Source organism: Onychostruthus taczanowskii, unplaced genomic scaffold (genome assembly GCF_017590055.1).
Source record: "Onychostruthus taczanowskii isolate IOZ18803 unplaced genomic scaffold, ASM1759005v1 scaffold14, whole genome shotgun sequence".
Classification (NCBI taxonomy): domain Eukaryota; kingdom Metazoa; phylum Chordata; class Aves; order Passeriformes; family Passeridae; genus Onychostruthus; species Onychostruthus taczanowskii.
Window position 1 is genome coordinate 7,441,544 of NW_024498573.1, and position 22,575 is coordinate 7,464,118.

The 22,575-nt window shown below is 41.4% G+C and overlaps 1 protein-coding gene across 2 annotated transcripts in view; it reads right to left on the reverse strand.

The window, feature by feature from the left end:
- CNOT6 (CCR4-NOT transcription complex subunit 6) overlaps positions 1 to 22,353 on the reverse strand; it is a 32,766-nt gene extending 10,413 nt beyond the window's left edge. Inside the window, exons 1-6 of one of the 2 annotated variants that reach the window (XM_041397578.1) lie at positions 22,156 to 22,353; positions 7,768 to 7,881; positions 5,131 to 5,317; positions 1,626 to 1,711; positions 547 to 636; positions 372 to 440 (exon numbers count right to left, since the gene is read on the reverse strand). In XM_041397578.1, the coding sequence (XP_041253512.1) occupies positions 372 to 440; positions 547 to 636; positions 1,626 to 1,711; positions 5,131 to 5,317; positions 7,768 to 7,879 (544 nt within the window). In that variant the 5' untranslated portion in view covers positions 7,880 to 7,881; positions 22,156 to 22,353. Of the gene's footprint in view, positions 1 to 371; positions 441 to 531; positions 637 to 1,625; positions 1,712 to 5,130; positions 5,318 to 7,767; positions 7,882 to 22,155 lie in introns of both variants that reach the window. The other variant, XM_041397577.1, reaches the window with a different exon arrangement.
- Between the last annotated feature and the right edge of the window lie 222 nt (positions 22,354 to 22,575).

Below are 22,575 nucleotides of genomic sequence, written 5' to 3' on the forward strand. Positions count from 1 at the left end.
TGAATCAAGGATGACACCCTGGTTACTTAAAACAATTGTACATTTTTTGGAAATCATGCTCAAATGCTTCAGTTTCTTATTCTTCAACGAATGTTAAATTAAGCCTGTTATAATTCCACCATTTAACTAATTGTGGACAACAGTTTCAATTCCTGTGAGGGGGATGTTAATTAAAAATAAATTACTTCTGAGTGAAAGATGGGTAAATCTGGAACAGGTGTTCCAACTGGGATAGAATGACTTCAGCTGGCTGGTCAGCACTGCATAGATGATTGGTTAATTTAAGCATTAACTTCTTTTCCAGTAAAGATCAACAGCTTTTATTAAAAGGAAAATAGAAGAACTGAGAAATCCTTGAAGTGTTACAGTACCTGTTGGTCTTGTACGGTCTGGTTCTTGCAACATAATCCAGGATCTTGGAGGTGGCTGTTCTGTTGAAACTGTGGGAACATTTTAAAATAGAGATACAACAAGTGATAATCACATTTATTTAACACAGCAGAAAGAAATGTTTGAAGAATGATCACTTACTTCTTTTTGCAGTACCTGCCAAATTATCAAGCAAATAGTTCAGTAGCCGTCGTGTCCCATCTGGTTCCTGATACAGGTTCAGAATATCCTGTGTAAGTGGGTTTCCTACAAACCAATTCACAGGAATATTGAATAAAATATACAGAACTACTGCAGACATGCATATCAGTGTTGAAAGCTGACATCTTGGAGACAAGATCTATTATGAACTACTTTGGGATTTCAGATTTCAGGTCTTCAGTCCCACAAAACTCTGCATGCGTGGACAGCCCTAGTGAAGTTTAACAACATTCCCTGCTGATTCTGCTGTGGAACTGAGCATCCCAAAGGTGGTGCTTGGACTAAGAGCAGTGAAGAACTTGTGGTACAACAGGCAGAGCTGATGAGCACAAACACAGGAGCCACCTCTGCTCAGTGTGAAACATCCCCCAGCAGTTGATCTGACAGTCAGACCTCAGCAGAGACTCTGCCATCTGCCAAACATAAGCAGATTGAAGAAGTTGTCATGGACAACACACACTGCACGTGCCCAGTTTTAAGGGGGAGATAAACACAGTTTTGAGACTTAACAGTGTTTAGAGGAATTATATCTCTCAGTGCCTCTGATTTTGTGACTCAAAATTCCCCAAGGTCAGCAATTTTATAGCTAGAATCCATAAAGTTCAGAGGGAAAAAAAAAAAAGGAAAATACTTAAATTGCTGCTTGCATGAACAGCACAGAACCCTGCAGCTGTACAAAGGATGTTCCCTTTCTGGCTGGAGATGTACCACAGTTAACCACAGACTATTTCTTAGTTAAAGCAGAATTGCATTCAACCCCCATGCAAGCAACAGAAAGCTTCTGCACAGTCTGCAAAAAGAAAGGAAACCTCTTTCTATGGGCACTGCTCTGCCAAACCTGCTATTTTTCTAAATAATCCCAAAGTAACAGTATTTATAAATGTGGAGTGAGCAGTTTCATCTGGATTGCTAATCAGTAACATTTTCTGAACCAGCAGACTACAGCCATAACAGCTCAGCAGCAGTATCACTGAACAAGACACCAAGAAAAAAAGTATCACTATCACAGACACCAAGAAAAAAAACAGCAGTACCTTTCAGACCCAAAGTCTGTAACTGGAACAGTTTTCCCAGCTCAAAAGGTAAAACTCGTAACAGGTTGTTATTTAAATGTAGTTCCCTGTGGACAGAGCAAGAATCATATGGGTCTGAAAACAGAGCAACGTTTATCTGCAGCAATATAAGAATTGAACTAGAAGAGAATCAATATAGTAGCAAACAACACTATTGAAAAATTCAGAGACTAAACAGCAATTGTTAGGGAAATCCTGCTGTACTCAGACACACACACACCAGACAAAACACATTATGTTGAAGTACAGAGGAAAGGATCTGTTTGGAGAGTTTATCTTAAACAGTCAGACATTTTGTGAACATTAGCAATAATTAAACACTTTAGTATCTACAAGTGATGATGCAGTAATAGCTCAGACAAACCAGACCATGAAACAGGTCAGCTGTGATTAAGAAATAAAGGGAAATTATATCCCTGAAATCAAATTTAAAAATCCAGGATCTCAGCAGTATGATTACAGCTATGGCATTACCATGCAGTAGTCATTTACAGAGGTAATTTTCTGTTGGTTTGGGTTCATAATTTCAGTGGTAAGACAAAATATGTGCTTTGAACCTCATAAAAGCAATATACAGACAGGAACAGAATTCATGTCCTGAATTCTGATATCCCAACATATCAGGTAGAAAAAATAGACTTTTCACTTTCCTAAATGGATTCCCACTAATCAGTGAAGACTTTCATAGAATCAATCAATATAAAGTTGCTGCTCAAAAGTGTTTAAAACTTGGTACCTAGAGACTCAACCTAGGTATATAATACCTTGAGAATTTCTGGGCAACAAAAAGAAAAGGAAACCTAGAGGGCAAGAGTTAATTTAACTCTTGTTGATTTCTACAGAACAGCATTTGAGGGTTTCAGTGTCTTTCTCGTCGTAAGCAGCCCAGACCTGACCCAGGGATTTGACTGTAGTGTCAGCACAGGGGGGCAGTCACTGCCCTGGTCTTGCTGCCACACTACTGCTGATCCAGGCCAGGTGCCATCAGCTTTCTCAACCACCAGGGCACACCTGGCTCATGCTCAGCTGCTGCTGACCACCCCCACCAGGTCTTTGTCCACCAGGCAGCTTCCCAGACACTGCTCCCCCAAACTGGAGCACTGCTGGGTTGTGACCCGAGTGCAGGGCTCAGCACTTCCCCTGACTGAACCTCACAGCACTGGCTCCAGCCCATGGATCCAGCCTGTCCACATCCCTCTGCAGAGCCTTCCTGCCCTCCCGCAGATCAACCCTTCCACCCAGCTCTGTGTCATCTGCAAATGTACTGGGGGTGCACTCAAGCCCTTTCAAGCATATCAAGAGGATCTGTTTTACAGCTGAGCTTTCCAAGATAACATGTTACACTGTTTATTTTTCTCTCCTTTTTCTGCAAAGATCAGAAATCCTACTGCTCTGACATCTCTTTTTTCAACTACTTGCAGTAAAAAGGGAGATGAAAGGAGTCTTGGGAGAGCTCTACAGTACAGACCAAACCCAGAGCTCCAGATGTGGGAGCTGGGAGAGCTGTTATCAGTTCTCAGTGTTGAAAGCACAAATGATCTCTGTGGCTTGGGATATCAGCAATGCCCATGGCTGAATTACCGTTAGTTTGAACAACTTCCCAGAATCCAGGGGAAGAGTCTGCAGCAACACCAGCCTGCAACAAAACCCTGGCCCAGCTGGGACCTGCCATGTGCTCTCACACAGGATGTGCTTATGGGCTTTTCTTCACTTACACTACAGTAAAAAAAAAAAAAACATGGAGCAGCTGCAATTAACTGAGGAGCACAGTGGCTTCGTGCACAGCTTTGCACATTAGAGATCTGGGCTCAAGTGCTGTGTTTTGGTCATAAATAGAAAGCTTATGTGATCCTAGACCTTAGCTACACATTTCACATTTACAAGATTTACCCTTCTCTGCTCAGAAGAAACTTAGGACATTCAAGAGCTGAAGCTTCATAGAATCAGCCAGAATAAATCAGAAGTGTTGGGAAGAAGGCATAATGACTTGACATTACTGATGACTCTGCACTGCTAAGCTATCTCCATGTCAGAAGTGTTACATTTACAAAAATGTTTTAAAAAGAAAAAGACTGAAAGGAGGCTAATTAAGTACAAGGATGAATTTGAGACTATTCCAGTAAATCTAGAGTTGCTACCTCACAATATCCAAGGAATTGAATAAACAAGGGAAGAAACCTGTTAGTAATAACTACTTTTAATTGAAATAGTAAGGCAAAGAACTAGAGCTTAGAACAGACTCCTCTCCAGTTGAAAGCAACTATACAACATGCTACAAAACAGAGCTGCCAATTATACTTCAAAAAGCAAGGTCCCTTTGCTCAGCCTCCAAGGCTGAGGCTTGAACTGCTCTGGAATTTGAGCTTTTAGCACCAATTTAATCAGCTAGTTTAATCCTCTCCAACAGAGTGGACTTTTCTAAAGGGGAGGAAAATGCAATGACAGATATTTCTATGTGCAAACTTGCTTTGCTTCCAATTTCATGAAAGCTGTGCTGGCAGTCCATTGCTCTAGCACTGCCTTTACTTCTAATAACATTCTTGTTACTTTCAGACTCTGTATTTTCTGGATTTGAGAAAGCTGTTCAGAAGTATCTTCAAAATTAATAGCAATGAAGGCAATTACTGGCAACTGTCTAATAAACCCAAGATAAGGCTCTTCCTTTTGGTCAAGGGCAAAAGACTGTTGCCTGTAAATATTTACTCTTACATAAATAATTTATATATTTATGTAACAGTGTTTTTACAAAGAAAAATGCTGCAGCCTTAAGTATAATCTAAATAGGCACCATTATTCATATTTCACTTCCAGGCTAACTTTGTACATCTTGACATTGCAAAACTGAAGGGAAAAAAAAAACCAAAACTTGAAAAGCTGTGATTACAACGTTTTTTTTCTCCTCCTCAGTTTGCACAGGAATGCAGTTACATCACAGCAAAGGTGGGGAGGAGATGATACTGACATACTAGATGACACTAGATGTTGCAATTGTTATACAATAAACAGAACAAGAACTATTGTTAAGTATAATTACTAAATATGAATAATGAGGAAAACATTGTAGTTAACACACTTATAAATGTTTAATCTGATCTTTTTTCTACCTTACTATGAGTTAAAAGCCTTTTTTTTTTTTTTTGTGCTTCACTTACTCTTTCAGACAAACACCACATAAAAGATTTGTAAAAGAATCTGGAAAGAGATGTCTGAGAGGAAACCTGACTTGGAAAAATATAAATGGGTCATTGCCATCAAACCAAACACTTCTGAGGCTCATTCTGTGCTGTCACAGATCAGAACAGCAGATCACACACAAGCCAGCACTGCTAGAGCTGCCCAGCCCACAGCAAGTATTCAGGGAGGCAGACAGGAAGGGAGGAAAGGGGAATTGACTTATGCTGAAAGGTGAACAGTTGCTACAAAGATAATAAAAGAACAATTTTAACTCCTGTTAGGATTTACATACCTGAGTGACACCATGTTTCCGAGCTCTGCTGGTAAACTGCGGATTTTGTTAGAGGACAAGTCCAGATATACCAGATTGTGAAGCTTGGCAATGTCTGAAGGAATACGGGATAAGGAATTGTCACTGAGATGCAAAGCTGTCAAATGGGTCAGTGTCCACAAAGATGAACTTAAGCTTCTCACTTTCCCTGTGGAAGAAAGGTACAAGAGAAAACATTTAAAATCCATAGATTTGGCAATAATAGCACATTCTCAAGTATGTACAGGGCAGGGGAATTTGAGGGGGAGTTTTGCTTGTGGGTTTTATTATTATTTTATTCAATGTAAATTCCATTAATCACTGATTCTATAGATGAAAAATTTGTCATTGTGTGAGAAAATACAAGATATTGCCAAGGATGCTTGAGGTTGTTTTTCCCAATCCATACTTAAGGCTTAAACATCTGTCTTTATCTAGTTCCATACAAGACAAAACACATTAACTAGCTGACCATGAATTTATCATTAACAGAAGTGTAAGAAACAGATTTTTTTTCAATTATAGTTTGTCTGAGATGAAAGACGGTGCTTTGGTTCATCCCTTATTTCTGCACATCTTTCAAACCAAAAATCTTTACTCTATGGCATTAATCCAGCCAAGAACAGATAGAAACACTATATTTAGGGTGACTAAGATGCTTAGTTGAGAACATGGATTTCCATCTGGCATTCAACTAAAAGCTGTATCAACTACTGCCAGATATTTTAAAAAAGGTATGATTTTTTATATAAACTGAAGTGTGGAAACATAGATTTGTGTGACAGAATCAAGATTTTTACACTGCTGCATGCAAGGAATGTGAGATATCATCAGAAGGTCTCGAAATATTTCTCATCTCCAAGATTTTTTTCTTCCAGGGGTAAATTCTTTTTCATTTACATAAATCATCTCACTGTACCAAAAGCCTTAGGAGTACCAACACTGGTTTCTCCAAGGCAAAAAGTTAGCTGGAACAACTTTAAAATGCCACTGTGACTTATCAAGGTTAACAACAGTCTGGTTAATGTTATACCAACACACACACACACACTTTGTAATTCCTTTCCTTAAATTATTTTCTCCAAAATAAGAATTCATATTTAGTGCCCAGGGAAGGTTACACTGAGACATGTGCATCTGGGACTCAGTCCCTGTCAGCAAAATATTTAATAGTGGTATAATTTCCAGTGAGCTATAACAAAACAAAGAGCATTAAAAAGCCTGTCATGAAAAAACATGATTCAAATGAGATCAGTTAAAACATCTGTGGGTTTCAGTCTTATGTGACCAAGTGCTTTGCAAGGAAAGGACAGTGTGAACATTAATGAAAGAAAAAACACCGCACATTTTATTCTGCAAGGCAAATGCACACAGTTCTTAAGGGATTGATGCTCCTCTAATGCTCATTAAGAAATCTTTTGAAAGGTTTTAAACACAAATGGATAGTTCTTTGCATTTTAAAAGTGAATTAGCACCTCTTCCCCACCCCCAATGCAAACAGGTGACTGTGATCATAGAAAGCCTTGCAGCTGAAAGGATTTCCAATCAACATCCTGATCCAGGCTCTCCACTCCAGCACCTCCCCTGGCGGGAATCAGTCTGCAGTGAGATTACCAGGCATGAAAGGAAAGAGCCATCACTTAATGCACTTCCTATGCAGAGCAGCAGATGTCCAAGAGGATTCCAAGCCTAATGCTGATGTATAATGCTGATTCCTGAAGCAGCATTTAACTGGGTTTCTGCATCTGTAACCTTCAGTAAAGAAAGCTATTCACATGGGAGGCACGTGGTACTGGAAGCAAGGCATAGATTCAGTGAACTGGATGGAAAGATTCTTCACAATTGGAAGAACTGTTTGTTTATTTCTTCTTCCCTAAATTTCTCTACTGAACAGTCGTTTTTAAATCCCACGTGGCAATTTCTGCAGTTGCTTCAAGAACCTCTGCATCTACACAAAATTACAGCCTAAGTTTAAAATGTCACCAAATTTTTAAATTCTTAAAATATTTGCTTGAATTTCCTTGTAAACACTTTTTGTAGCAAACTCAGGATTTACTCTACAAATCAAGTTGAAACACATGCTTATGAATTCTGACCATTATCTTATTTTTCAGAAAAGATTCAAGAGTCCAACAGTATCTCAAAGCTTGCACAGATTGTGGAGGTTTTGGCGTTTGTTTTTAATCTTAAGAACAAAGCAAAATTTACAACTGTTTTTAAACAGAAAGCTTTTGCTTCATGGACTAATACCTTGCTGTTACATTACCTACACTAAGAGCACATCACTACAGATCAACCCCAACTTCACCTTCTTCTCTTTGAGAAATTAAACCTTAAATTCATGCTCTCGCTCCATCATCTCAAAACACAAAGAGTTCACATCCATATCCTCACCTTGAAAGCTTTCCTATACACGGGAATTTCCCACTTGCCCCACCTCAGCCCTCCCACAGCTCCCTGTGTTATCCCAGCCCAAGCTCTGCCCACCTCACACCCCCAGCTGGCAGCTGCTATCCCTGTGCTCTGCTGCCTCACTTCAGGGTAGGTAACTCCACCCCAGACCTGTCCAAGCCAACATACAGTGAGTTCTTAACTCAGGACCATGCCTCAGTTTCTTACCACTTATTTCCAACTCTGCCCAGTGTGATTTCTTTCCATTGGCTGCTTCCTCTGAGGACATAATTGTGTACATCCTCCGTGGATCAGGTGGATCGTACTTTTCCTTGGGCATTCCTGTTGAAACCAAAAGGCAAGTGATTAACTGAGATATTATATGCTGAGAATTCTTTAGAAGGTAATTCCCATTTCAGTTAAATTTCATACTAGGCTTTTGTACGAAATACTTATCAAAGCTACAGATATTGTGCCAATTTACAAATGTTGCTGAAGAGGAAACACTGCTATAAAATAGAAAAACAGAGATTTCTAACAGTCCTATAATGGCAAACAACAGCCTAGCCCCTCCCAAAAATCTACCAGACTCTGCAAAGCAGTTTAGAAATTGTGTTCCACCACCTTCCATGGCTATCTTGTGTGTCCCTCAAACCAACACATCCCACTGCAGGCTCTTGTTTCTTCAACAATGAAACTTCAAAAAGGGATGACCATGACCACTGGGATCCCATACCCCTAGAGAACATATTTGCTAATAACTCTGATTACCCATCAGTTCCAGGTTTACTGCAATTCTCAGCTTTTCAAACAAATCAGCATCAAGAAAAGAATTAAGGTTTCAAAAAGATCCTCAATTCTTTAAATCTGCAAAGTGATAGGTTTTAATCCAACCTTCACCCTACTCTCTGCAATCTGAAAATACTGCACCCAAGGTAAATAGTTCTATCACTTTCTTCAGCCAAGTATTTAATACCAAAATTTAACTTCATTCTTCTCACTCTTTTCACATCATTTCTGTTAACTTTATAAGAGTAATTTTTCTAGGTTCTTTTTACCATCCTCAATCATGCACCATGACAGAGAAGCAAACATTCCTCTCCAACAAGCAACAAGCTATAAATCTGTTTATATGAAATAGACAAATTAAATAATGCTGGCTCAAATAACACTTAAAAACACATTACAAGTGATATTATGCAATTATTCATCAAGATACATTACAGCAATATTATAATGCTACCCAAATGCACTCGATACGCAAGCAGCTGTACTAGTCAAATTTCTAAGTTCATCTTCCTGCCAACTCTTTTAAGGTTTTCTCATTTTTTCATTTCCTGTGATGAACTGAAAAATGTTGTCATTATATTAAAAAATCAAAGAATAACTCCTAGTAAATATGACTATCAACCAGACTTATAATCTGTTTACTGATTTTACTGAAAAATGTTTGCTCTGCATGTTAAATAAAACAACAAAAATCCACCAAAAAACTTTCTGATAATTATACATCTTAATTAAAATAAAGCTTTTAGGTATCACATGCTTACTTTGATATAACAGCTCTTTTACTAAGTCACACTCCTCCTTCCCTTTCCCACTCCCACTACTGGTCAAAACCAGATTTCTGCAGTGAAAAGAAATTCCCCTTTAAGAAGTGAATTGTGGGTAAAAGGATCAGATTATAAATAGCAGCTGGGTGAGGCTCCTTCCAGAGTGAAGGCATTTGAGTACCCGGGGTGTGGGAATTGCCAAGTGTAACACTTTTTTCAGCAAACTTCACTAATTAAATGAGAGGAGAGTGGATTACAATCTCAGAAAGGTAAAAGCCTAAGTTCTTCCTGCAGTAACTATGCAACTGGTGCAAAAATATATACTGGAGTAATGTACAGAGCATCTCTTCTGAAATTTCGACATTGTGAATTATATATAATTCACAAAGACCAAGCAGGAATGCTCCAGCTTGTCAGGAAACATTTACCTTCGTCAGACATTTACTGCTTTCTCTTCCTGCTCCTCCCTGAATTAATAAATATGTTCCAATTTTTCGAGAAGCAGGTATAGCAAAGACAGAAATCTCATTCAGTGCAGAAACACCAACGCTCCCCAGAGCACACTCAATCACATGCACTAATTAACAGCTTTGCTGGTACCAGCAGTGTATCACTGCTCACTGCTAGAAGAGGATGACATACTTTTCCAGTGGGTTTTGTTAATGTACACTAAAACAATTAGAGATTTAAGAATTTGGGGGTTTAACACTGGATCCTGGTGATCCTGCACAACCAGTCACTCCATCTCAATAAAGTCACCCTCCCTCTCAATAAAGTTCCTGCTCTTGAGGATTTTCCCTCTCTCACTGCTGCATTTCTCAGAGGATGAGTCCCTGCTGTTTAGGATTACCAGGTGCCAAAAAAGCAACAAATGCTTGAGAGCCTCATGGCTGAAGGAGCTACTGCTGCCCAAGAGCATCACTGCCACCAGCACATCCAGGATACTGTCACACCAGGCATTAGCACATCTTCATCTATCACCCAGAACACAAAATTTCTCAGGAACTGACAGGAAGGCTAAATTTGGGTAGTCACAGTACAGCATAAAACACAAGCACAACACCTTCAATTGCATTTCAAAACTTCACAGCATGGAATAGTTCAAGAAAATCAGTCTCTTTTACTGTCTCCTTTCTCCACCTCCCCAAATCCAAATTTAGCACCTGCTAAGCTGCTACAGTAAAACATAAAAGCTGAGGTAAACATCAGATTAAGTGATAGAGTTTTGTCAGACTAAAGTAATTTTTAGTAAGACCCATAAAATAGTGTTGAACATCATTACAACCATTGATAACTGCAGCTCTTAACAATCATCAAGGTAATTTTCAAAAGAGCTTATACCACCTGTAATTTTCACTTACACCAATACAGATGGTGAAAGACCATTAATGTTAGGTTCTTATTGCATACAGTAAATCAGTTTGTAAAGGAGAAAATCTTTATAACAAAGATATGACATGGATTCCCAGAAAATGCTCCAGACAACATAAATTTAATGAAAAGGACATTTCAGTATGTTTGAATGCAAATGAAACTGTTTACTATCTTGTACCAGGGTATTAAAATTGTCATTTTAAAAGCTGTAAAAACAGAAGAGCTTGAGAGCTGTACTGAGTGTGGCTGCCCACTCCCACCACAGGTCACAGTGCACAGGTCTGACACAGGAATTACAGCCCAAGCCCCCAGTGCAGACACTGCCCTAAGCCCTTGTTTGCACAGAGGGAGCTGAGACTGGCACTGGGACAGGGTGAGGGGCAGCAGGGACCGAGAGCCCCTTCAGGGAAGGGTGACAGGGACCGGGAAGAGAAGAAAAAACCTGAAGATTGTTATGTCAGGGGAGGGCAACCTGCTGTAAGAGAGCTGACAGAGCTGGCTACTGCAGCAGAATGGAGCTCTGGCTCAGGCTTCCCTCAGAACAGACCACGGCAGACCAAGCCAAATGCTCCCAGGTGGAGCTGCACCCGCCCCCGCTGCTGCCTGTCTCTCCAGATCACAGCCATGACTGCAGCCAGGCCATGCACGCCCGGCTGGGCTCTGGGGCTGTCCTGGACAATGCCTCTGCCATCACCAGCACCTCGAGCTCCAGGGGTGCCCTCCCAGCCACAGCACCAGGCCCATGCCAGCAGGAGCTGGCGGCCTGGAAAGGACTGGAGGCCAAGCTGCTTTAGATACGCTGCTCGCTGTAGAACGAAGGGAGTTCAGCTCACTGCCTGACAAGGCATCTGCAATGATAAATGTCCTTGGCTATGGACATGTGCCAAGTGGAAGCTGGACCATGTTAATGTCCAGTTAATGCTCCAGGTGACTGGGGAAACTACCAATAAACAGTGTCTTCAAAATGGAGAAATGAGTCTGCTCTGAGTGACAGGGCAGGAAAGATGACGACTTTTTTTTCCTGTTCTACCCTTCTGCCATTTTTATGAAATTGGAAGATAGAGAGGAGGAAGATTTAAACAAAATAAGTACGTGAGCAGATAATTTGAGATTAGGTTTTGGGGGTTTTTTAAGCACTCTAATACTACAGCAATTCTTCATGTCCTGAAATGCTTTCTACAATACCACGACAAATTAACTCGATTTCAAAACTAAATTTATTGGATAACTCCTGTAGGCCAAGTACAATCTTTTATACTACTACTATGGATGCAGATATCAAGTTTGCCCCTAAAACACATCTTTAAATTAGGAAAATTTGAATTCTAAAACTCTGTGGAAAATTATGAACAAGTAAGAGCAACACAGTGTTCAGACATAATTTTAACTGATCCAATCAACTATTCCAAAATAACTATTTCCATACTTACTATGAACTATCTATAAAACCCATTTACAAATCTGGAGTACCTTTAGAATTCAATACAATCACAATACTGAAGCATTACAACTCTCCTTCTGAAACTTCCTAACATATGTCAGTGACTTCCCCTCCTTCCCCTTTACTTGCTTTTACTTGTCACTGACACACTAATGCAGATCTGGAGATAGCCAGGTGGGGAAAATAAACAAAGTAGCACCACACCTGATCAAGTGCAGAATTATTCAAACTTTTTGCTACTTTAATTAAAAACAGTGAATAAATGATGCAAATCTAGATCTAATGAAGAAAGAAGTAACAAGACAATTGGACAATATTTTCCATTTGTTGATGCAGTGCAGCCTGACTTGCCAAATAAATTACTTCTCAACTGCTGAAAAGTAGCAGGGTAGAAAGCAATCTATTAAGTTGCTCAAAGATTTCATAAGAAAACAATAGCATATATGAGGGACTTTTTTTCCCCTTTCTCTCTCCAAACCCTCAGCTGGAAGCTCAACCCAGACCATTCTTTTGTAACCTTGTGCCTTTAACCCTGAAGCTCTTTTCCATGCAATCCGAAGTTTCACTTAAAAATGGGTTCCAATGACCTTCCCCACAAATATAAATGTTTCTTAAATTGACTGGTCTGTTTTGAATTCAAAGTTAATTTAGGATCTTCCACACCCTCTACCACTTGCACTGTGGTTTTACAATGCATGAAGCAGAACTAAGCTGGTCCTGCTGCAGTTCCTCCTCCCCAGGACCCTGTATTTCCACTCTTGCATCAGCACTGACTTTTGTCTGATAACAAAGGAGCTGGTGAAGAGAATTAAACTGGCTAAGGGGGGAAGAGGAAAAAAACATATATTTGAGGGAGACTAGAGTCCTGTGTTTATTTCTGTATAGCAGGAATGTGTGTGTGGATTTGCAGCTGTTGAAATCAATGGCACTTCTGGCCACACTGACACAAAATCTCTTCTTCCACAGCAGGAAGCAAACCCTTGCTACCAGCCACCCTCAGCCAGTTAAACAGTAACACTGAACAAAGTCTGAAATCCTAACTGAAGGCAAAGTACATTGCATTTTAGATAACTTAAGGTTATAGCAGGTCTAGCAATGTATAGGCTAATCAGATGTGTTAAGCTGTATTGAAAGGGTTAATTTCTACTGTTGAGCGTTATTAGAATTAACAGGAATTTCTGCTTTCAACTCCAAACAGTGACCCTCTTCAAAGGGAACAGAAGTACCTCTAAAAGATAACTACTGCACTTTGGAAGAAAATCTTTTAAGATAATTTCATAGTGCTGTATTTCAGTTTTACTATAAAACTGCAATTTGCCCTTTCCTACTCAAAGACTCGCTACCCCTTGTTTAAAAAGTGCTTTTCCAACATGAATCAAGCTTGCTGCTTTCCCTGTCCTGTCTCTGGTGGCGCTTCACTCAGCAAGCCATGAATTTCTACGGGAACTTAATTACATTTCAGCTTGAAGTACAGGCAAATAAGCAACAACACTGTGCCTGGCCAGGATGACAAGGTGCAACATCTGGCACGTCCTCACAGAAAAGCCACAACAGCTTGAACAGGGTTTATGATAAAGGTCAGTCCCTGCAGAATTTACACACTCGACTTGATGAGTTGAGTCAATGACTGAATTTATCTCAGCCAGTTCCATGCCTGGGCAACAAACTCGAGAGTGATGTCAATACTGAAAACTGATGGAAAAATATTCATGAGCAAGATACCATGATGAGGAAAGGAAAAATACCCAGTGCATCCCAGCTAAACCCCAAGTGCCTTGTGAAGCACATTTAATGTATTTCAGCTAAATTCTTATTTAAAATTATTTCACATCACCCCACCCACCTAAAACATAAAACTAAATTGGATGTTTTTCCTGTATCCTGATACTGTTCTTACAAAACCTTCTAAATTTCACGTTATCTTATTTTTATAAATTTCTTAATCAAAACATACTAAATTGAAACTTTGTTTTTTTTAAAAATAAATCTTAATATATGCCTGTGGTTTTGTATTTCCCAACTACTAGCAAGTATACACCATACATGCCTGTGGTTTTGTATTTCCCAACTACTAGCAAGTATACACCATAACATGGAAGAATACTTGCATTCTGCTAAGGATAATAACTTGCTACATAATGCATACTTTGTTGCAATATACTGTACAATATATATTTATGTTACATAGTTAATACATGTATTTTATACAAAATGTATTTTTTTCTACAATGTATTGTAACAGTCAATATATCTGCAAAATATATTTTGCTACAATACACAAGCTGATAAACCAAAGCTCAGAAAAACAGGTGTGAGACATCACTCAAGAGAAAAAATTCCAAAATAATTGTCTGCCTCAGAATTGAGAAATCCATACTACAGTACATTAGAACTAAAATCGCAAATATTCTGAGGCTGAATAAACAGAAATTGAAGGACTTGCGTATCTTTTGAAACAAAACCTTACATTTAACTTTGTAGGCAAGAACCAGATCCCTCTATTGAAATATATACAAAGAAAACACCAGTGTTGCAAGAAACCACATATTTATTTTTTCCCTACTAGTATGCTACTTCAAGGCAAATATCAAGTCTGTTGTGTAAACACCTATTATTTGTGGACTAGTACAAACACTCTTGGCATTTTATTTGAAAAAAGCTGTTCAAGTAATTTTTTTTTTTTACAGTAAGTATTTGGTATTGAAAAAATAAGGCTAGAAAAATCCGACTGGGAAATCAGCTAAAGGCCAACACCTGAATTTTTCAGAACACATGGTGTAAGTTAAAAATTTCCTTTTGCCTAGTGTGGGGAGGGATGGCATGTGCCAGCTGTGGGCACAGGCAGAGCTGCAGCAGCACAAGGACAACTCCTGAAACACTCCCCCCTCCCAAGAGACTCAACTATAACATGTGGGAAGGTGTCAAGATCCCTTTAACCCAATTTATAGCTTAATGTTAGAATAATCTAAATTAAAATTATTAAAAAAGCTCTTGAGTCAACACGAAGTCAGTTGATTCATTCCAAGTACTTTTTCACTCCCTAAGATCACATTTTAGTGGCTGTTAGCATATTAAGATTTAATGGCTTCATCAGGGATGTAATGCTTCTCCATCCTATTTTGAGGACTTCTAAAACTGTAATTTTACACGACTGCCAGTACAAACCCACAAGTTACTCTTCCTCTTTTTCAGACTTATGATAATGCTGTGGGATGTGAACATGCATGTAATAATATGTGAACATGTGTAATAATAAATACAAGATTACTGACTGATAAAGTCAATATCCATGAATTCATATAAGTGTATCTGGAATATTACTAATCAGATGAGTTATCTGAATTCGCATATATAAGTTCTACTAGACAAAACTCAGAAGCTGACAAATGCTTTAATATTCTTTAAAAAAATCTATAAAGCTGTTAAAGTTCAGCAAACCTCTTAATCTAGCCAAAGCTGACTAAAATGAAACATAACCCTCCTGAAACTCAAGCAAAGCGTCCTGGATCAGATAAACTGGGCCATAAATGTCAAAGGATTTACTTGCTGTCTTCAAATCAGGAAGACTCCATTAGACTAGAGAGCACTGACTAGAACAGGCTTTAAATTTTGTGAAGTTCAAAACTCAGTCATTTCATATTTTTATGAAGAGCATATTAAATTTTGACCTGCAGGTATTTCAAATATAATTAAGGTTTCTTTGTCCTTCATAACTACTTGTTTATGGAAATGCAAACTGGCTGGCTCTAGCTGGAAGTGGCAGGCGTAGGGAGGATGTCATTTTCCCAACTTCTACTTTTTCTACCCAACCCCTGCCTGTTACAATTTCCCACAGATAAGCAATGTGCAGCCCCATGTTTTAATGGTGTATGTGTAATCCTCTAAGCCTTGCACAGTGTGAAAAACTTGTTTACCATCATTTCACTAATGCAAGGAAGCAATTGCCACTTCCATGCTCAGCTGCTACAAAAACTAGTTTAGGTTCAGAAGAGAAATCTAAAATGGTCAGAGTAAAGAAGGCACAATTGAGGACTTCTGACTCCTTGACTCCTCCATCTTCTAGACAGACCTCCAAGACAGACTGTTCTATCAGACTCATGATAAAAAACCCACAAATTCCCACCCCCTACCCTGCACAACATATAATCATTAGAAATACGATGTCCAAATGTTCTCAGTGTTGCAAACATGGTCCAGATGATTAGAATAGTTCTTAATTATCAGAAATTGTATCTAATTATGACTGTAGTAAAAGGCTGCTGTATACAAAACAAACACTAACACAAACCCAAATTGCAAAGCAAAGCCTGACCTTAACTGGTACCCCTGGAACCACATTGGCTAGTTAATGAGTACTACACAGCATTCAGCTTTTTGCACATTCTGTTAGTGTATTCTGAAAAGCCAATATATTAAAGAGATGTCAGGTTCACTAATTACTTTAAGAATTTAAATAAATTGCATTGCATTACAGAACTGTGTACTGTACAAGTCAGATGGAACCTAAAAGACCAGCTTTAAAAAGGAAGAGCTGTGTTGTAAAACATTTAGCTTCAGGTTTTATAAATGTAGGCAGAAAGACCAAGGCTTAAAAGCTTCACCTACAAATGTCTCTAGAAAGCTGAGAACAGCCTTACACTCCAAAACATTAATATAATAGCAACTCCCACTCCACTGGTTGTATCCAATCATATTTGACACTTTAGTTATGATTCTTAATAGTACATGGAACACTGATTCTTGTTTAGGGGGCCTAGTGCAAAATTTCTCATCTTGGTCCAACTCAGTAAGCTATTCTAAATACTGGCACATGCACCAACATGTTCCTTACCACATTTTCCCTTATGTGTCTGCAGAATGCTTGCCACTGTTGTGGTAAGCATTTCTGTTGTTCCACGGGGGAAAACCAGAAGTCACCACACAAAACACTGTTTCTTAGTCTTACAACAGAGCTAAAGAGAGAACTCAGCTACTTTAAATGAAATTTGGACATGAGCTCATTTTCAGCATTCCTGCTATGGAACCGAACTGGAGCTTGACAAGAGATGTCAGTATCCAAATCCAAAAATCTCTGCCTTCCTAGAACACAATTTCAAGATACCTAAATGCTTGTTAGTGTTTCTAAACTAAAGGTCAGGATGTTACAGAAGTCATTGCACAGTTGATGCTCTACCCATTTAGCCACATCCTGACAGCAAGCAAAATATTCACAGATTGGTTTTACTTCAGATTTAACCAACAGGCCTAAAAATGTTTTTCCACAACCACACTCTTGTGCAAAAAGCCAACTCAAGACTTCTTTCCTGTCCCCATGTTCCACTGCATCACCTCTCTCAGTTGTGTTGATGCAGCTGTTTGTGAGACAATACTGAAAACCAAGAATGATACTCAGTTAAGAAAGTGGGGCTTCGAGGTTGTGGGGGTTGGGGTTTTTTTATAATGAAGTATCACTGCTCAGTCACATCACTGGCTGGTCTTGAGCATTACTCTGGCAATGCTTGTACTGACATGGATGATGAGCAACCAAAGTAGCAGCTTTCCAAATTCTACCACTAGAGAGAAGTCCTGACCTACTAAAATCAGAAGAAACCATGAGGTGATCTAGTCCACTGATTGGCTATTGCAAATCTTCAGAGGTGGATCTTTCATGCTCCTCATCCAAACAGGATTCCTTACTAGTTTTAATTATTCTTCACCCTTATTAGTTGTTCCTAACAGCTCTCATTCCTGAAAGCACTCTGCAGATGAATTGTGATCAATACTGCACTGAAATTCCTCTTTATCCACAGGACCTTTGCTTTGTCAAACAAAGCTCCTCTGCTGGGTGAACAACTGTTAAAACTTCTCTAAAACAATACTTAAAAGTATTAATGGTCAGAGTGTGGCATAAAATTCCCCAAGACTTTTTCTTCTCAGCCATTATGATGCCATTTCCTTGCTCTGACAGCTGATACACATCAGATGGCACACGGCCAACCCCGGTGGTGTTTTAGTTTAGTTTCAAGCCTTCTGTCTCTGTAGGTGTTGGCTAAACGTGGCCTTTGTTGCAAAAATCACATGAAAGATCTGTCCCTGAAGCAAGTTTTTTTCTGATCCCTGACTCTGCAAACTGATTTATGCAGAGAGATACTTTTGTGGAGAAGCATTTAAGTCAGATCAATGTGCAGGATCCACATCTCACCCATCAATACATTCCAAAATAGCTCAAGCAATAAAGCTGCATATTTTTTGTAACATGCAGGACACGACATTATTGTCATCCTAACCATGGCAAGATGCTGCACCTTCATGACAGGATCCATCACTAAAATTGTTTCAGCATGTTCAGGAAAACCCCAGTCTTCCAACTGAAACTGCTGCCTTGCTAAAGAAAGGGGGAAGCTCAAAAGATGCTTTGGAGATACTGGTATTGTAAAATGGAACAGAAACTTTAGGAAGGTCTTCAGGTAGGGAGCCCCTTCACTTGCAGAATAAAGGCTGCATACCAGGAACATGAACTAAGATGCACAAGAGAGCCATCCAAATATCCAGGCTGTGATCACAATGTCGAGTTGGCAGCCTCCATAGTCTAAAAAACATCTGAAGTCAAATCAATCTCTTCCTGCAGATCTCCATTGTAGCATAAATTGGAATCCTAACAGCAAGTATTTTAGTTCTAAAATAAACAACTGTATATATTTACTGCTCCTAGTCTCTCCTTGATTTATACACTAGAAAAAGGCCTCCGAGGCATTAACGAAAGGATTCATGTTGCAGTCTTACAAAAGGAAAAACTGAGTTGTTGCCAATCTTTTTTTTTTCAACAAGCACCATCTTGGAAGTGCAATTAGCAGCTAAAAGTACACGTTAAGCATTTAAACAGCTTCTTCTTTGGGACCTGCCTAAGCATTTGTAAACTCTCAAAGATGTCAGCTGCAGAAATTGCTCCATGTAGAAACTGAGAGTGCAGGTCCCCAAGCTGATGCCAAGACTCCCTTGTTGAGTGGACTTGTACAGCCCAATTTCAATGTAAGAACATAAATTATGTCACTTAACACAATGCTAATAATCTTGCAGGCTATTGTACAATAATCACACTTCCAAGTGTGAAGCACCAACACTTTAGAAGGAACAAAACAGATGAAACCCTGCAGTGACTCAGCTTGAGCAATTTATGCATAAAGCTTTCAAAGTTACACCATGGAGAAGGCTAAATTTAGACTGGAATCAGTAATGTCACTGTTTTGACATGGGAAGTAATGTAAAACCTCAATATATGGATTGAAAACCCCAGATACTTCGTATGCAACTGGGCATGGCTCAACCTCTGCCTCATGCAACTAGAACTGAAATCTGGTGGTTGGGTCTGTGGAGAATATTCTTGTGGTGTTTTAAGGTCACTGGCAGCTTTTTAAAGCCCAATGTACACAACTGTAATCTTTCAATACTACATATACTTCCTGAAAATAGAGGTAAGTGTCAATTCTTGTACATCCCTTCAATTCTGAAGGCTGAAAGGCATCCTCATTCCTAAAGATTTCTGTGTAGCATCTTTGCCTAATGTGGCCCCATTTGATACTGGGATATAATGCTCAGACTGCACATACAAAAGTGTACAGCCAAAAGGATGTGAAAAAAACAGACAACAATAATTTAAAATTCACCAGTCTGTTAGCAAACAGAACCAAGGCCTCTGCAACAGGGACTGCACAAGTGGATGGAAGAATTCTGGTTCACCACATGGACTCCTGGCACAGTGGTGAGCCAAACAGCATGGCACAGTGTGCTACGTGCACTGATATTTAAGTTTTTTGGCAACAGATTAACAGAACCATTTTTTTATACAGCCACATTTTCAAATATGGATTCTTTTGTTCATATGTTGGAAAAGAATTTTTAGTTTGCTCAGGTCTTGGAACCATTTTGAAGACAGTGGTTTCCATCACAAACATTGCACTTGGTTAAAAGAATGTCTTCCTAACATCTAGTATAGCCCTTGAAAAGGCACCATGCTCATTTACTATGTGACCCTTCATAAATGTTTTCAGGTCTTCATGTATAAAATGTCAAATGGATTTACCTGCCCCTGCAGTATTACAGTTTCATCTATCTTTCTATTTCAATTCTTCCTCTAAAATTCAAGCACAGTAAACGGCCTGAGCATGAGATTGTATTCAGAGTTCAACTTCAGAATGCAAACAGAAAAGAGATGCTTGGCAGGATCCTTTTTAAACATGGGCTGATCCAAGCGATTCAGGTGAAAAGTGAACAAAGAGTTAATCCAAATGCGAAGGGCTCCATTTCAGTAATAGCATGAATAAACCCCCACAGAAGGCTTCATTGCTAGCAGCAAACTCCACAGAGTCCAGATGAACCAGCAGGAAGAACAGAGGGCGGATAATCCTGTAAAATTACCCCAGTGGAAATGTTGATAAATTCCCAATTACGAGACCTGCTCTAGAATGAAAAGAAATGCGAGATACAATACAATTACCAGTCAACACTTGCACATCTTTGTATTTAAGCCAGACAAATACCACAGGTATTTCTTAATCCCTTGGATTTTGAATTAGTTACCCACTGTGCCGAAATCTAGATTATGAAAATAAACCCCAGAAATCAAATGAAAAAACAGACAATCTGCAACTCTAGTTACAAAGCAAATACCATCCATGAAGTCCTATTTTCAGCGATACAATCTTCTATGCGTTTGTGGAAATACAGATGGCTGTATTGAAAAACAAACAAACAAAAAGAAAAAAAAAAAAACAGAACAAAAAAAGCCAACAAAACCTTTAGCATACTGAATTTGTTTTGAATATGGTTCTTACGTTACACAAAGCAAAGCAGTACAGAATCAGGTTGGAGAAGACCTCTCAGATCATCGAGTCCAACCCAGGACTACAACCTAGTGTGTTTCATATGAATTTTCAATGCTTGTGGAAAATTTTCTGATAAAATACGTGTTCACCATAGATACCAAGACACAGACAGGTGCATTAGATATCTCCTTTTCTAAGGCCTTGACTGATCCCGGGCTTATCGCTCTCCATAAAATTCTGGAGGAGAAAAGGCTGTCCTGTGAGCCCCAAGACGGAACGGGGGGTGCGGGAGCTGCCCACCGCCCGCTCCCCCGCACGATGCGGCTCGGCAGGCACCCAGGCGCTCCTTCCCCGTGCCCCAGCCGAGGCAGTGACCTCGCTCGGGCCCCGCCCGGTCACGGAACGACGGCCAGGCCGCCGCGATCCCGATCCCGATCCCGGCCCCAGCGCCGCCGCCCCCCGCCCCAATTCCCTCTGTTTATCCCTGCATGCGCCTGTCCCGCGGCCCCGCGCGCCCGCCCCCCGCGCCTCCCCATTGGCCGCCGCTGCTGCCACTCACGGCCCCCGCAGCCCCGCATTGGCCGCCGCCGCTGCCACTCAGGGCCCCCGCCCGCCCCGCCGCTCCCTCCGCCGGAACGAGCGAGCGGCGCTCCGGCCCCGGCGCCAGCGCGGCCGCGGCTCCCGCTGCCGGCGGGGCGGGGAGGGACGGAGGGCGGGCGGCTGCCGCGGCTCCTTCCGGAGCAGGCGAAGCGCTCCGCTGACAGGCAGCGCTGCCGCCGCTCGGTGCGCGCCCAGCCAGGCGGATCGGCCTCCGGGGAGGCAGCGGCGCGGGGCGCCGTGCGTGGAGGGTGGACGGGCAGTTCCCCCGATTGATGTCATTTCCCTCGGCCTTTTGTTTAATTATTTTAAACTCAATTGCACGGTGAGGGAGAAAAAAAAAAAAAAACAACAAAAAAACAACAAAAACAACAAAACCTACCAGCACCAATAATAATAACAACAACAAAAACAAAACCGAAAAAAAAAAACCAAACAAACAAAAAAAAACCCCCCAACTTCAGGCTTCCAGATGCCATTATACTAATTTCTCTTAATTGCCTCTCCGATGCAAACACAGCCGGGCTCCTGCGCGGCGCCGCCCGGCCCGGCTCCCTCCCAGTCTCCTTCCCTGCCTCCCGCTCGCCGGTGGGCGCTCGCGGGGCTCGGCCCGGGGGCGCGGAGCCCCCTCCCCGCCGCCCCCGCTTCCAAAGCCGCCGTTCCCCGCCGCCTCCCCGGCCGCGGAGCCTCCTCCGGGCGTCCTCGCAGCACGGGGGCTTCTCCCCGCCGAGCACGGGGGTCCCCCCTGGCCGTGCTACCGCCGGTCCCCCCCTCAGCGCACTCCTCCCGCAGCGCTGCCCCCCCCCGGCAGAGCCCCCCGCTCCGGGCCGGGCGCCGGGGCCGCCCCTACCTGTGGCTGCAGCATCCCCGTCCCCCCGCCGCCCTCGCTCCGCCGCCTGCCTGGCTCTTTGTTTCCTGCCGCGGGCCGGACGGGAGAGCGGCTCCCCCCCGCCTCCTCCTCACACTCATTGAAAGCAAACAAGCATCATGGCGGCGCTGGCGGCGGCGGCGGCTGCGGGCGGGCCGGCCCCCCTCCTCCGCCTCCTCCTCCTCCTTCCTCTCCTCCTCCTCCTCTCCGCTCCGCTCTCCGCCCCACCTGCCCAGGCCGCCCGCACTGCGCGCACGCTCCGCGGCCGCGGAGGGAGGCCGGGGAGGGGGCGGCAGGGCCGGGGGGGCCGCGGGGGGATGCGGAGGGAGGAGTTTGGAGCGTGTTTGGGGGTACGGCCACGCAACGCGGCGGGGAAAAGTGGGTGAAAGTGGCTGCGGAGCG